Source organism: Miscanthus floridulus, chromosome 8 (assembly GCF_019320115.1).
Source record: "Miscanthus floridulus cultivar M001 chromosome 8, ASM1932011v1, whole genome shotgun sequence".
Lineage (NCBI taxonomy): Eukaryota > Viridiplantae > Streptophyta > Magnoliopsida > Poales > Poaceae > Miscanthus > Miscanthus floridulus.
Genome location: NC_089587.1, coordinates 152,476,120 through 152,492,819, shown reverse-complemented (window position 1 = coordinate 152,492,819; position 16,700 = coordinate 152,476,120). Strand labels below are relative to the sequence as shown.

Genomic DNA, 16,700 nt, shown 5'->3' with positions numbered 1-16,700 from the left:
TTAAATCCCTTAGAGAGTAGGAAATCCCTCAATCTCTCATACCATGCTCTTGGTGCTTGTTTCAATCCATACAAAGCCTTTCTCAACTTGTAGACATGGCTGAGTTTATTTTCATGTTTAAAACTGGGAGGTTGCTCAACATGCATAAGCTCATTGATGTATCCATTGAGAAATGCACTTTTCACATCCATTTGGTACAACTTGATGTTATGGGCACAAGCATAGGCTAACAAGATTCTAATTGCTTCCAATCTTGCAACCAGGGCATATGTTTCTCCAAAGTCAAGACCTTCAACTTGAGTGTAACCTTGAGCCACTAATCTAGCTTTGTTCCTTACAACTATCCCGTCTTGATCTTGCTTGTTGCGAAAGACCCACTTGGTTCCAATCACATTATGATCCTTAGGCCTCTCAACTAACTATCATACTTGGTTTCTTATGAAATTGTTTAGCTCTTCATACATAGCATTTACCCTATCAACATCCTTCAAAGCTTTATCTATCTTCTTAGGTTTTATGGATAATACAAATGAGAAATGTTCATAAAATGATGCTAATCTTGATCTTGTTTGCACACCTCTTGAAATATCACCAATTATAGAATCCAATGGATGATCTCTTGCAATATTTGTTGGTTGGAGCACTTGCACTTGATTGCTTGTATTTGATTGATCACTTGGTTGAGATGATGAACTAGCCACTTGTTGATCTTGCATTTTGTCTTCACTTGTACTAGCTTGATTTTGATCATGAGAACTACTAGCTTGCACATTTGAGTTAGAGAGCACTTGATTTTTGTCATCTTCAACATCAATCATCTCTCTAGACCTTATATCACCAACATCTTCAACATGATCGGACGCGTGCTGATTAGCGTCCGGTATCGCCGATCAGACGTGCCCCTGTGTCAGGTGCTCACTACCGCGTGATTTGCCTCCTCTGACCGGACGTGACACTTAGCGTTAGGTCACATTGCATAGAGCATCTGGTCAACCCTGTGTTTGCTTCTCACATCAGGGTCAAATACCGAACGCGTCCGGTATCAATACCAGATGTGTCCGGTCTCGTCTGAAAAACCAACGCCGAGTCCAATACCGGATGCGTCCGGTACCTGTACGAACGCGTCCGATCTCCCCGAGACCAACACTTTCAACACGTTTCTCAACACCCTTGCTTCTATGTGCCAACACCAAAGTGTCTCACCACTTGTGCACGTGTGTTAGCATTTTTCACAAGCATTTTCAAGGGTTAATTGTTAGCACACTAGGTCCTAATGCATATGCATGGAATTCAATCAACTAGTGGCACTTGACAACCGTATTAACCATGAGAATTCCCCTCTTAATAGTACGGCTATCGATCCTAAATCACTCATACCCTCTATGGTGTCTAAAAATGGCTCCTATCAAAATACCTTTGCCTTGAGCCTATTTTTGTTTCTCTTTCTTCTTTTCCAAATGTGAAGCACTTGATCCATCTTTTTGTGGCCATCACCTTCACCGTGACCATCTTCTAGCTCCACTACTTGGATTGGACTATCTCATCTAATTCACATACTTAGATCAAAGGTTAGTCCTAGGTTTCATCAATTATCCAAAACCAAACTAGGGCTTTCAATCTCCCCCTTTTTGGTAATTGATGACAACCTATTTACAAAGATATTCAATTGAAATCTTTTTTGATTCATGTTGCTTGCCCAAGCATATTACCATGTGTAAAGGTTATGGACAAGTTTCATCAACCCTAATTGGTAGTATTAGCTCCCCCTACATATGTGTTAAGAGTTTGGATTTGAAAGCTTGCACATATGCATGGATTTGAAGTTTGGGAGAGTAATAGCTACCAAATGATGCTAAGGTGTAAAGAATGGACCTTTAAAGCGTGATACCAATCGGAGTTGCCAATATACACCATTCTTAGCTTTATTAGTAACTAGACATTCACAAAAACTAGAAAACCCTGTGAGATCAACATTATATGAAAGGGTCTAGTTTTTACATGATAAGCACAAGTCTAGTTACTCTTCCTATGCATGCTAGTGCTTCATTCATCATTCAAGTTACTACTAGCATACACCACACAAGCATGGATATGGAATTTTAAAAAAAACTTGTGCCATGGAAGCAAACCTATGTAATGCACATACAAATGCAACATACAAGTTTATGAGCTTGCTCTCCTCGCTTGATCTGCACGCCCTGCCCCTAGATCCATCAGAGAAGGAGGCCACGTGCCTTCGAGGCCATCGGGGGAGGAGGCCACTGTTGGAGGAGGAGGGGCAATGCATCCATGTCGGAGGAGGAGGAGGCTATGTAGCTTGGGAGGGAGGGAGGGAGGGAGGCGTGGCCCTCGTTGCCTATGCCGCTCGCTCAGTCGAAGGGAGAGGACGTTGGGAGGGTTGGAGGGAGGGAGAATGTGAGGAAGGGGAAGCTGTGTGGAGTCGGCTATGTGGAGAGGAATGACTGAGAAGAAACCCTAAGTCCTTGATTATATATGAGCCCGGTATAATGGATTTTGTTTGGGCCTAAGCTGGGCTTGATTTACCGAGGCAGATGCATTACAGTGACCGCCTCGGTTAATGATTTACCGAGGCGGTTATGTTACAATGCCCGCCTCGGATAATGATTTATCGAGGTGGTTATGTTACAATGCCCGCCTGGTTAATACTTATTAACCTAGGCGGTTATTTTACAATGCCCACCTCGGTTAATGTATTAACCGAGGCGATTGCTGGCCCAGCTACCATGCCTCGAATAACCGAGGCAGGCAACCGGGCCGCCCGCCTCCGAGGCCATTTTAGAAACACCGCGCAAAAGATTTTATGTAGTAGTGCATGTTGTTCCATGCTAGTATAGACAATCTAGTAATCAGGTTCCATCACATTAGAGATAATAAATCTAACGATAATGCTTTGATGAGGACATCCGTCTAGGCTTGTCCATCCGGACGCTCCCATTCCTGGGCTTGTGCATCATTGGGCCCGACAAACAACACACCGTTCTTCCACTCCTAAACATTTTCCCCACTCGCGACTGCTACCGCTTTCATCGCGTCGTCCGCCTATAGCGGCCACGACCACTGCACCATCCGCCTGCAGCAGTGTGATGCGCCGTCCGTTGGCCTACTTTGCCTCTCCGCCGGGCCCCATCCCGTGCCATGCCCGCTCTAATCTCGCGTCGTGTCGTACCCCATCCTACGCCTCACAGGGCGTCCACCGCCGTGACCCATCCACCTCGCTCGTCGCTGCCATGGCATCCAAAAAGCCACGCCACCACCTTGGCGCCAGCAGGAGGAGGTCATCGACCGTTGCTCTCAATGTCCTCTTAAACTCGAGTTTGCTGGCTACGGTAGTCCCCCATAGGTAGGCCATGGCCGCCGGCGATGTCATGTTTCAAGTATTTTAGGCGTTTCAGACTTATATTTCAAGTGTTTCATCTGGATGTTGCAAAAATAGATCTAGGATGTTTCATATGTTGCAATGACAATATGCACATGTTTCAAGCCTATGTTCAGAGTGTTTCAGTTGTTTTAGACGTATGTTTCAAGTGTTTTCATCTGGATGTTGCATATGTTGCTATGGCTGCACACGCATGTTTCAAGTGTTTGCTTTCATGTTTTTCAAACTTGTGTTGTAAAAGTGGATCTGGATGTTGCATATGTTGCTATGGCTATATACGATGTTTCAATAGCATGTTTCAAATGTATCATCTGTTTTAGCTGTATGTTGCAAATATTCCATCTTTATGTTTCAAAAGTAGATCGGGCGTTGCACATGTTGCAATGCGCGCTGGTGGCCGGCAGACAGTGGCCTGCAGCAGCCGCCTGGTGCTGCTGCCTTGGCGCCGTCGTGGTTCACGTGCGGGTGCGGGATGTGCGTGGCATGCCTGGTGCTGCTGCTGGGGCGCCACCGTGGTTCACGTGCGAGCGTGGGGCGCGGTTCCAGATTCTGGCACTCGATGCGGGCGGGCGTCGGGTGCAGGAGCTGAGCTCCATCTGGACGGACGCTACTTTCGGAGCGAGATTTGGCGCGGGGGCGAAGGGAGTTGCGTGCATCGGGCGCGGGTGTGGGAGCTATGTCCGGACGCGCTGCTGGGGCTAGACGTCTAGGCGCCAATGCCTTCCTAAATCTAATCATGAGATATTTTGACTACTTTCCAAAAGAAAAAAATAAGGGTTTGCTCCAATACTTATTTTTTCAAAATTGCACAAATTTCAAAGCAATCTACCTAATTATTAAGTACTGTTCCTGGCTGAATTTTACTGTTCATGAATGGTTCCTCTCATAAATTCTTTCAGATTCCTTCTAAATTCCTCTAAGCGAACGGGGCCATTGTAAAAAAGTGTCTAGATCAACGGTACATGGTCACTTGAGAGTAGAACAGCAGTTTTTTTTTTTTTTTTGAAATAACTCAAGGTAGTTTGTTTAGGAACGTCCTCGTTCGTTCCAGAAACGAGGTAATGTTCGGTGTTCCACACGTTCCACGCTGCTGAGAGCCTGAGAAGCGTACTCGTCCCTTCGGATTCTGTTGTCTGTCTTGTTGCAAACTGAGAAATCCAACCGTGAAATAGACCGCGATGTTGACAGGCGCAGAGTGCTTTGGGTGGGTATGTTGTCGTTTCAGGTAGGCAAATCTCTCCTTTTCTCCTTGCCGTGAGGGTGCGGGACTCTCGCTGAGATCGTCTTCGTGTTCTGCATAACGAGGGAGAACTCACGAAGTGACAAGTGTTGGGGTGCTATACGAGGGAGAACTCACGAGTCAGGAGGAAGAGTGAAGTTACTGTTACCATGCTGCTGTTCAACATAAGTCCGTCGTCAAAGGGCGGCTCATCATCATCAGTCATCAGGCAGATATTTCTCTTTCGCAGCTGGAACGACCCAGCCAAGCAGCAGCAAAACCAATCACAAGTGCAGGTGCAGTGGACGTACTGTGCTAAACTGGTGTGATGATAGGAAGAGTACGTTCGTCTGTCCTCGAAACAAAGCCGAGAGGATATTCGTCCATTTCCATGCTGAGTGAGTGAGGCACCACGACCACGAGAGGAATTCCAAAACTCGGTAGGCCACCCGTTTTCCGGCACGTCGAAAGCGTGGTGGCCTGCTGGGCACCCAAAAAGCCCGTCGTCCCATGCACGATGTTGAAAGCCCCGTGGGATCTGGCCATCTGGGACTGGGACCTATGCTCACCGTCGTCCTCCTATGCCCATCACCAATTATGCCTTGCGAATCCGTCCAGTTTCGTCTCCCTCGGACGATGAGACGAAAGAGGTCACTCGTCTAAGAATGAATGCCAACAATGATCAGTTCACTCTTTTCATATCCGTTTACTGCTCACCAAAGAACTATCTTTACCAAACCAAACCACTATCGGCCTGTGCTCGGAACCTGCTCTGAGACCTGAGATCTAGAAACCGGAGGACTAGAAGTTTCTGCGTTATTACAACGAGCTGAGCCGAGTGAGCAGCAGCCAGCAGGAAGGATGGAGGTAGCTTCTACTGCTAGAGCTTACTAGCCTCTCGCTTTGTTTATCTTTATCGTCGTCCTACATGGCAATTGGCAACAGGCCAGGTGAATCGTATCGCCCATGCATCTTCTCCAAACGCCAAACGAATGTTCGCCGCAGCTACTTGGGAACAGGGATTAATGCACGGAAATTTTAGAATAGTGCCCGCCCGCGGCTGACGCCTGCCATGTGCCAGTCTGTCGACCGCTACGCTACGCATTGACCCGATTCGTCCGCGTATTTTACGGGTGCGCCTTGCCTCTCCTCTCAGGCAGGTCACGACGTCACGCCAGGCCAAGTGGCCAAGTGGATCAGATGTGAGACAGTGAGAGCAGATCACCGGTTAATCTTGTTCGCTTATATAAACTGTTAGTAATTGTTAAAGCAGGTGGAAACCATAGATATCGAGTTAGATTTGTCTTAGCTGGACAGGGTCGAGTGATCCATCGATGCGGAATGGCGCAACACAGATGGGAAGGAGCCAGACTGCACGGGATCTAGAGCTCTTGTTAACAGATTTTAGTTTATAATAATAATCTGCAAAAGGAGGATTCACAACTCCACAGGTTTGGAAGACGGAATCGGCCTACACATCAACCAAACTGGCTAGTTTCCTAGTGCCTATCTGTTGGGAGCCGCTGTAAAAACCGGGGCGCTCTCCTCTGCCGTTGGTTTCGCCTTTCACCAACGGAGACACGACCGAAGACGAGGCAACTGCAGTGACGGTCGAGCAGGTGTGGCGGCACCGGGCGGGGTGGGCCGCACATGAGGACAGGACGCGGTTTGCCTTGCCACGGATCGGATTCGCGTGGCCTGCCCAACTGCCAGCCACGCACACGCAGGCACGCAGCAGCTCACTGGAAGCCGCCCAGGCCGGTGAGCAGCAGCTCGTGAGGCCGCAGCAGCGTCGGGGTGGGCAACGCCAGCAGCGGCGTGGACGGCAGGGAAGACGGGTAGGACATGTCGTAGTCGCCCGCGGCGGCCCAGGGATCCGCGGCGGCGCCGGGGATGAGCGGCGCGCGGCAGAGCGGGCAGGTGCGCTGGTCGTGCGCCATCCAGCGGTCGAGGCAAGCGCGGTGGAAGGCGTGGCGGCAGTTGCTGAGCCGCCGCACCTCGTCGGCGCCGCCGATGCCGCTGAGGCACACCGCGCAGTCGCCGTCCCCGCACGCGGTCCCGCCCAGCTCGTCGAACCGCACCACGGGGAGCGCCTCGTCGATGAGCAACGCCGGGACGGGCCTGAACTCCGGCCGCCGGTGCTGCAGCGGCGCGGCCGCGTCGTCGCGCCCCTGGTGCTGGTGCTCCTGCGCCGCCGTTGTGGAGGCGGAGGGCGGCGGGGGGTAGTTGAAGTTGCAGCCGAGGTCGATCAGGTCGCCGAGCCCCACGGCGTAGAAGGCCCAGAGGAGGAAGCGGTGGAGGTGGCCGAGGAGGAGGAGCACCTGCAGCAGCACGCGCGGGAGCAGCATCTCCGAGTACCCCACGGGGAAGCCCATCGTGGCGTCAATCTTGGAGCGGCGGAGCTCAGTGGCGGGCGGGCGTGGTGGTCTGCCGAGCAAAGCGCGCGCTCGTGCGTGCGTGGAAGAGGCCAGAGGGAGGACTGACCGACTGAACCGGCAGCAGGTCGCATATATAAACGGCAGCGGCGAGCGGAGCAGGAGTGCGGGAGTAACGCGGAAACATCGGCGACGGGCGACGGCCGCGGCAAGTTGTTGGTTTCCGTGTGCCGGCGCGTCGTTTGGTCTCGGCCTCTTTCCTGGGATTGGACCAGCGGTGGTCTGGTGGACTCGGACTCGTGTTGGACCTCGGCGACCCACCCACACTGTTTCGGAGGAATTTTCGTAGGCCCACCCGCCTCGGCGTGCTTGCGTAATTGCGTTTGCCTCTACTCTCCTCTGTCTAGGAAAAAAAACACAGTGAGCATATAGCTGTAGTAGTACGGAGTACTTACCAGGCAAACTCATCAAAGTTTTTACATTCCTGTACCGTAATTCACATTGGGCAATGCAGTGTAGCCGCGTGTGTAGAGCCTATTCTTTTCTCCAAATCGGGTGAGCTCAAGGTTGTGAGCTGTGGGCTGTCCGGTCGGGAATTAAAAGGGTTGGACGGATGCTTGCAGGAAGGTTCTCTGTATTCTTTGTCGCGCTTTGTTAGAGCGGGAACAGAGGTCGAGACTCGAGCGGGGAGGTTGGTCCCGTTTTGTCACCTCTCCGCTCGCAGCTGGTGCTTCCCAAGCGGCCAAGCCTCGTCTGCTACAACTTGCATTGGGCCGGCTAGCTACTACTTGCCGATTGCCGCCAATTGTACAAGGAGAGATGCCGTCTTTCAATTATTTGACCAAGAGGCAAACTCTGGCTCTACAATTCCACGTACGACTGTTCAACGAGGAAAAAAAGTATGTGGTTTTGACTCGAGTTCTTCTCGTTCATGCACACCACAGTAGATGTAAACATGTAATGGTCATAGGCGGCATCTAATTTCTTGGACTAGCTAGTTGAGGACACAAACGACGAGTTTCCTATACGTTAGCGGCACGCTAACCACCAAAGCGATTATAACCATGCATGAGGTCCTTCGACAAAACAGCGATACGTTGATTAGCACTAGGCCCCTAATTAGCACCAATTAAACCACTTTCTTAGAGGTTGGCGAGAGTCTGGAGACGTACGTTAAGGTGCCGGCAGGAGACAGAGATGGCATCTCTCGGAGATCTGCTTGCAGCCCAGCGCTTGGACCGGCTAACCAATCGTCTGATCGGCTTGCTGTCCCAACTTAAATAAACTACTACTCCTTCGATCCATACTATTACACGGCTGGTAATTTTTGGAGAAAAGTCTTTATCCTCATAGCACGGTTCATGAGAATTTATAAATATCAATATACAAAAAATGCATCGCTTCATCCAGAAAGCTAAACAAGCTCCGTTCGGTAAGTACGAGTAATATATATAGCTTCTTGCACTCAACAAATTGGACCATCTTGTTTGATATGCATAACGAAAACGATAGTGATTATTGTTCAAATTTCATCACAAAAAAAACCTAACTCCTTTCGTATAGATCGAGAGATGCGGTACATTTTCTTGACTTGTTCCATACTAGGAAGCTCTCCTTTCACGTCATGGTACTATTACTGGTTAGAGACTAAAAGAGTCTTCGTGATAATTCTCATAAGACGATCGACATGCTAGAGAGAAAAAAAATCTAGAAAACATCACAATAATCAGAAACACCTAACCTTCACTTCGGTAGACTCTATTCATCATGAGCAATAATAGTCATTTTTTTAAGAAAAATGGACCCTAGGCCCATTTGCTTTGGATTTTGGTGTTTGATGACCAACACAATCAAATTGGACTAATAAATTTACAAGTAATTATTTTGTAGTTCAATATGGTATAATACGTGACTTGGACGAAGGCGACATGATGATCCCACGATCAACACCATAAGCAAGACCCTAGAAGCACAAGAGAAGATCCAAGATATCAAGCAAAGTCCAAGTACGAATATGGGAACCAAGCCGGACGCAAGATCGCGAAGAAACGAGCCCAGCAAATGTGACTGGTCGCGGCCCTATGAGTGACCAGACGCGTCTGATCAGTTGCTTGGCAATACAAGACGTCGACAGCTGTTACCGGACGCTGAGCGAAGCAGTGACCGGATGCACCGGTAACACTGTTCATCGTCATGGCAGTGTTTTCAGTGTGACCGGACGCAGCAGACTGGACGACAGGATGCACGAAGTGCAGCGTCCGATCAAGTCCAGAGCGGCGCCAGCGCGACCAGACACATCTGGTCGATGATGGCCGGACTCTGAGCCGAGTCCGATCAACGCACGCGCTCCAACGGTCGGGACGACCGGACGCGTCCGGTCAGGATGTGATCAGCGTTCGGTTAGTAGCAGAAAGCTGGGTTTCGTCCCCAACGGCTACTTTCTCAGTCGGGCTTATAAATAGACCCCCCAACCGACCATTTGAGTATAGTGGAGCTGAGAAAACATACCAAGGATGTTGATACACTATTTTAGTGATCTCCACTTGCATAGTGCTTAGTGATTCATAAGGTGATTAGCGTAGGTGCTTTGCGAAGTGCTTAGGTTGATTAGACCACCGTTTATGCGCTTGCTCTAGATTTAGGCCTAGTGTTTAGTGAGGTTTGCATACCTCTTACTACTCGGTACTTGCGCGCACCATTGTTGTACATCGAATGGGCTTGTAGTCTTGTGAGATCACACCAACCGCGTTTTTGGTGTGGCCGCCACCGTGTACTGGAGGGAACAAGGCCCGCGGCGTTTTGACCGGAAGCTTGATAGTGAAGATGGCGAGGAGCAGTCCAGGAGAGGCTTGCCGAAAGGCACACCAAAAACCCACTTGCGCGTGGGGAAGGCCCAGGGCTATCCACGGAGTTATCCGACCGGGAGCTTGGCCCTTGCGAGGGATTCCTTGCAAGGGGCTCCAACGAGAACTAGGAGGAAGCTTGCATGCCTCTCGATACCTCGGTAAAAATACCGGAGTCGTCGATGGGAGTTTGCAAATCTCTATCTTACTCTTTAGCATCCGTAATTTACATTGTTTGAACAACTCCTTTTACGGTAGAGATAGCAACACACTAGCAAAAACCATAGTTGTACATTTAGATAGTTTATCTTTTACATAGGTTTTACTAAGGTTAGAAAAAGAGGTCATAGTTTAGAGTTAAATTTTTAAGTTGCCAAATTCACCCCCATCTTAGGCGTCACGGTCCCCTTTCAATTTTATTTATTTTATTTCATGGAATTTTACCCACATGTGCCATTATGAAAAATACATAAAGTCATCCCTAGTTTTGTATCTAAATTACTCACCTTCTCCCATTATAAAATATAATTTGAAATGACTCCCTAAAGTTGCATGTAAGTGTGGCAGAACCGCCTAATCTAATGCCTCCCAGAAGTGCTTGTCTTCCATAAGACACTAAGCACTCAAAGGAGAACACTAAATTTTTCGGTTCCATCGGGCACACCCTAGGGGAGAACCCGAAAATCCATATTTTTCCATCAGGATCATAAATGAGAGAATAAAGCTTACAACATTCTTAACCATTTCTTACATCACTTTTGATACAACATCAGAGTATAATATTTATTATTATAACAGCAGAATGTAATCATATTATCAGAGTTATGAACAATTTAATGTAACAGCAGAATATAAACATGTGATCAGAATTACAGCGGAAATAGTTATCTATTCATGGTATGATGAAGCATTGATATGTGAACAAGGACAACCGATTATAAAACTTTCATTTATAAAAACATTTAGTAAGAGTTATAAATAAAACTACGATCACAGCGTAAAGGAAAAATCTTCTCTGAGCCCACCAGAAGGAATCCACACACAAAGGTCAGCTCTAGCATCCACCTGTCACCTGCAACAGGGGGAATAAAACTCTGAGTACTCAATTATACTCAGCAAGACTTACCCGATAGGAGAAAAGAAAAGACTCCAAGGATATACAAGGTTATCTGGCTTGTGGGTTCATTGCATCTGCAGGAGCATTACTATAAGTGTGTCCTTATATTCGATTTTTATTAACAGCCGCATTAGTTCATTAACTAACCATTCTATGTAAGCACCTGTGCTATTTTCAAGCAGGTGGGAAGCAATCAGATTTTCTTTTTCCATTCCATCTTTCATCTTCCAGTTCTTACTACGGTGCTAGGCCTTCGACAAGCCGTACCGGATCGCCCGATGATTCGTGAATCAATGCCCCCAGTTGGGTACCCCAAAAACACACGCCCCGCTTATACCCAAGGCATAAGCAGGACCAACCCATCACCCTCCTATCCTAGGTGTCCAAGTCCACGTCCAAACTGGGACTCCAAGCCTCCGCCCCCGAGTCCCGGACTCAGTGCGGTGCAAGGACCTCCTAACCCAAAAACCACCCTGATAGTCATTCCGAAAAGAGCCGGATCCACGATAAGAGAGCAACAAGTCTTCCAAGCGCCCATACCCAAGTATGTGCTCGGGATAATAAGTCTGTGACTTGCCTAGAGTCTTATGCAACGGCCGATCCTTAACCGACACAGACAGGGAAAGCAGTGTAACCAAGCCATGCCCCACGTCCATAGCGACACAACCTCTTACACCCACCAATACCCAAAACATATCCCTACCCGGTCACCATTTTCCTTTCCACCATTTTTATTTTCCAAGTGATGATAATACAGTAATATATTTCCTATCTCTCGTGAGTGACAGACAATCACTTGACTTCTACCGGAGTCCTATAGCATAGCATTCTACACGATCCTGTAATACTAGTAAGACTCATAGGATAAAGATTTATATATGCAAGTGGGTTTCATTCAACTCCTTAAAACTTAATGCACAAATATTTCCTATCGTTCGGTATTCCTAAATATCTTTACACACTGAGTAATTTAATTTGGGCGTTTATTTGAGTCCACAAAATTAAGTCACACAGGATTCGCTTATCGCATCAAGTATATTTTAAATAAAAAATCCAAGAAACTTGTTACAGAAATTTTTCTTAGGCCTAAATCGCGATGCTAAGCAAGCTCATAACACCAGGGGTGTTACAACTAACTCCCCTTAAAAACAATCTCGTGCCGAGATTCGAAGCAAGAATCAGAAAATGGTAAACACGATTACATTTTGTAGATCAGAGATCACACGAAAGATTACACGACTTCGAATACTAAACCACATAGGGATCTAGGGATACATGGTTAAGAGCAACCTGATACAACCGAGACCTAATCCAGAAGTCGAGATAGACGAGGGCAATGGAGGAACAATAAGATAATGAGTATCCAAAACATGGCGTAGGTCCAACAGATCTAGAAACAGGCGATTGAGAAGTCAAACATCGTGAACCCTAAGATCGACTAACCAACGGTAGACTTGAACTTCTTCGACGAAACAGATCCTTTCTTCTCAAATTACACCATCACCTCAGACTGACGAACCTAGCTCCACAATGGCAACTAGATCTCATAGCTCTACTCTGAATGCGAGGGGAATGGGGATGAAGAAGAAGAGCAAGGACCAAGGGCATCTTATAGTGACGAATGGAGATAGGGCGCAACACACCAGAAGTGGATGCGGCGGGGATGGGATACACAAACGGTTCATGCTGTGGGGATAAACACGGACATGGTGCGCTCCCTGCATAAGCAAGCAGATGGGAAATAAAGGAGAGGAGATAAGAGGGTGTGCTCGACGAGGGAGGCGTGCGGACGGTCATGTCCCCAAAAGAAGAAAGAAAGGAGAGGGAAGGGGGTCTGGTACGAGGACGAGGCATGGGGGTCGAGAGCCGACCGGATACTGGGAAAAGGAGAAACACACAGTGCACAAAGACGGCGAGCACAGCATGATGCCGTGGCCACGCAAAAATGGGGCGATAATGGACCCGACACCAATGGCGTTCGCAAGGCACGCAACAAATAACCCGGCATGCGTAGCGCGGTCAACTGAACATAGGGCTTGGTACATGACATCCATTCAGACTTTTACAATCACTTCCGACTACCCAATGCTAACTTTCCTTACTACTCTTCTTTTTCTTTCCTTCCTTGTCCACAATGTGTACCAACCGTTGTATGAACTGACATCACGACATACACGCTTCCTCTAAAACCACCTCCTCTTGTTTACTTAGAGAGAACACCATTTCATCAACCCACTGTGGATTTCCTATTCGAACACCTAAACATTTCCAAGGAATTTATTTGTAGCAAAAGCGGTACGATGGTGTAACTTGGTAAAGGTACTTGGTCAACAACCTCGATACCAGTGCGTGCCGAGCAGTGTCATCATGTGGCAGCTGTTCCACAAGGAGCCCTCAGTTTTGTCGTGGCACCATAAGCTATTAACCAGGTAACTATTACCAACTTACATGCCATGAAGACGGTGGGGTAATAGACCACAGAATAAGAGGAGTATCTCAAGAGAAGATTCAAACAACAAGGGTTCCCATCACAACAAGGGACAAGGAATTCAAATCCAATGACGGATTTGTTTTTAAGAGATTCAAGTGTTCTGCTGGGACATCCACAATTAGTTGATACAGTGTCCTATGTCCTATAATCATGGCTGGTCTGTTGGCATCTAAATAGTAACTTCTCTTGTAACTCGCTTAACATCGCCCTTGAAAACTTTAAGCACATCTAACAAAACTAAGGGTAGATGAACGCAATAAACATAGCGAAATAAATAAAATGTATATTCCAACGGTCTGATATAGGTACATCATATAGACAATCTAGTTTCCCATTCATGGTACATCATTCACCTACGGTCGGACGATCTCAGCAACTACGAACGAAGAACAACGGCAAGAGTATAATACCGGAGGACAGCGATGAACATCACCACTACTACGGGTACAGCATCCCAAAGCAACTAATCTACTCTAGACCATGCATCTTCATCCTTGGGCTCAATGGATTCTTCTACCGCCTAGGCTATGGATCTGCATCTTCTCGGGGCGATCGCTGAGTGAGAGGAATCAAGGGCTCTACTTCTGACACTTCTGAGGCTAGAGGTGTTGGTGACACTGCAACACCAATTCTCCTTCTTTCTGGCGGGTGGATAGGGATCCCTTCCAAGATTAGTGCATCCTGCCTTTCAATAGCCAGCGTCCTCTGCTTGGCCCTGGTGACAAGATAGGCCTCACGTAGCTGATGGACATGTTGATCTTTAGTCTCCTTCAGGACTTCCGACATGGCAGTCTCCTAGCTCTTAGTAGCTGCAGCACTGGCATGTGCTTCGGCAAGTTGCACCTAGAGCATCTGGGTGAAGATCTCGGCTTCCTCGGCTCGACGAAGATAGATCCTTAGTTCCGAGGCTTGCCGATCATACTGCTCATCTAGAGTGAGTAGGTACGTGGTCAAGTGCACCACGGTAGGACTATCTTCTTGCGCATCCCACCCTTGCAAAGTCTCCATGCGAGCCCTTCATACCCGTTGATTCTTGTCCAAAGGTGGAAAGAACCTCATGGGGGTATGGGCAATGGGCTCTTCATAGATCTGGCAAAGGTACCGTAAAGCTTTATGGGCCACAACCTGGTAGGTGTCGATGAAGCTAAACCCGGTTACGGTCACACTATAGGCTTTAGTGAGGTCGGGGAGCTCCTCACTCTTCCCGATGTAGACGGTAACCTCACACCGCTCGGTGCCATGCTCCTCATACTCACGACCCTCATATTCAGGACGATCTTTGACTCTAAGCTTTTGTAGGGTGGCATACAGGATTCTAGGAAAACCCTCAACGTTCAGGCAATAACTACTAACCCAGGCTCCTGCCATTTCTAGCGGTGGTAGTGAGGAAGGCTGAGCGAAAAGCTTGATCAAAGGAAAAGCTGGACTAGCTAAAGTGCGCCGAGTGGTGGTACCAATGGCTAAGCTAGGCTTTACTTATAAAAGGCAAAGCGTTCAGTGGTCCTGACGCGGTCCACCAGGGTTCCTGTGCGGGGTCGCTACGAATGAATCGACCAATTTTTTCGTGCGTTCGAGGCGAGTGACGTGCGATGCCATTACTGACTAGTACGACTGCAGGGCAAGGGTCCGACAAGAGCGCAGAAAAGGGTACGGGGAAAATGGGGGTCACGACAGGCGTGAACCATGGGCGAACGCGAAGCATGAAGCCACAGTGCAGACCTAACTCTAGAACAGGAATGAGTTAGTCGTGCACAATACGACACGCGTGATACCTATGGATGACGTATCTGTCAGCAATACGGCACCATAATGCACAAATAGGATATGCATGAATGCACATCCTATATGTCCTTTCACTGTTGCCAACATATAGGGCAACTATTTTTAGATTTTTAGCACATCGTTCTCTCCCTGTAGCTAGTCGATATTATCATACTATGCTCGAGTCAGTATACCTATAGAAAAATTTATTAAGCCTACCTAAGTCAGTAGAGTGCCATCTATCCTAGATACATAACCATAGTAATAGGACTACTTATATAACTTCGTAGTTGAATGCCCTAACTTTTTGCAACAATAGGTTGTCAAATTTTAGTTTAGAAAAGGTTTTTGAAGCTTTATTTCCTCATTTATGCTCTAGTACCACCTATGGCAGAACCGCCTAATCTAATGCCTTCTAGGAGTGCTTGTCTTCTATTAGACACTAAGCACTCGAAGGAGAACACTAAATTACTCGGTTCCATCGGGCACACCCCAGGGGAGAACCTGAAAATCCACATTTTTCCATCAGGATCACAAATGAGAGAATAAAGCTTACAACATTCTTAACCATTTCCTACATCACTTTTGATACAACATCAGAGTATAATATTTATTATTATAACAGCAGAATGTAATCATATTATTAGAGTTATAAACAATTTAATGTAACAGCGGAATATAAACATGTGATCAGAATTACAACAGAAATAGTTATCTATTCATGGTATGATGAAGCATTGATATGTGAACTAGGACAACCGATTATAAAACTTTCATTTATAAAAACATTTAGTAAGAGTTATAAATAAAACTACGATCACAGCGTAAAGGAAAAATCTTCTCTAAGCCCACTAGGAGGAATCCACACACAAGGGTAGCTCTAGCATCCACCTATCACTTGCAACAGGAGGAATAAAACCCTGAGTACTCAATTGTACTCAGCAAGACTTACCCGACAGGAGAAAAGAAATGACTCTAAAGATATGCAAGGTTATCTGGCTTGTGGGTTCATTGCATCTGCAGGAGCATTACTATAAGTGCTTCCTTATATTTGATTTTTATTAACAGCCGCATTAGTTCATTAACTAACCATTCTATGTAAGCACCTGTGCTACTTTCAAGTATGTGGTAAGCAATCAGATTTCCTTTTTCCATTCCATCTTTTATCTTTCAGTTTTTACTACGGTGCTAGGCCTTCGACAAGCCATACCGGATCGCTCGGCGATTCATGAATCAATGCCCCCAGCTAGGTACCTCAAAAACACACGCCTCACTTGTACCCAAGGCACAAGTAGGACCAACCCATCACCCTTCTGTCTTAGGTGTCTAGGTCCCCGTCTAAACTGGGACTCCGAGCCCTCACCCCTGAGTCCTAGACTCAGTGCGGTGCAAGGACCTCCTAACCCAAAAACCACCCTAATAGTTGGAACGGAAAGAGCCGGATCCATGACAAGAGAGCAACAAGTCTTCCAAGCGCCCATACCTAAATATGTGCTT

At 47.3% G+C, this 16,700-nt stretch overlaps 1 protein-coding gene across 1 annotated transcript; it reads right to left on the bottom strand.

Moving 5' to 3' along the window:
- Positions 1 to 6,005: 6,005 nt before the first annotated feature.
- On the bottom strand, positions 6,006 to 7,113 carry LOC136473737 (brassinosteroid-responsive RING protein 1-like). The gene has a single exon (XM_066471381.1). It carries the CDS (start codon positions 6,989 to 6,991, stop codon positions 6,356 to 6,358), a length of 636 nt encoding a protein of 211 aa, XP_066327478.1. The 5' UTR covers positions 6,992 to 7,113; the 3' UTR covers positions 6,006 to 6,355.
- Positions 7,114 to 16,700: the final 9,587 nt, after the last annotated feature.

Coding starts and splice junctions, on each gene's coding strand:
- LOC136473737 (XM_066471381.1), bottom strand. CDS start 6,991: ATGGGCTTCCCCGTGGGGTACTCGGAGATGCTGCTCCCGCGCGTGCTG.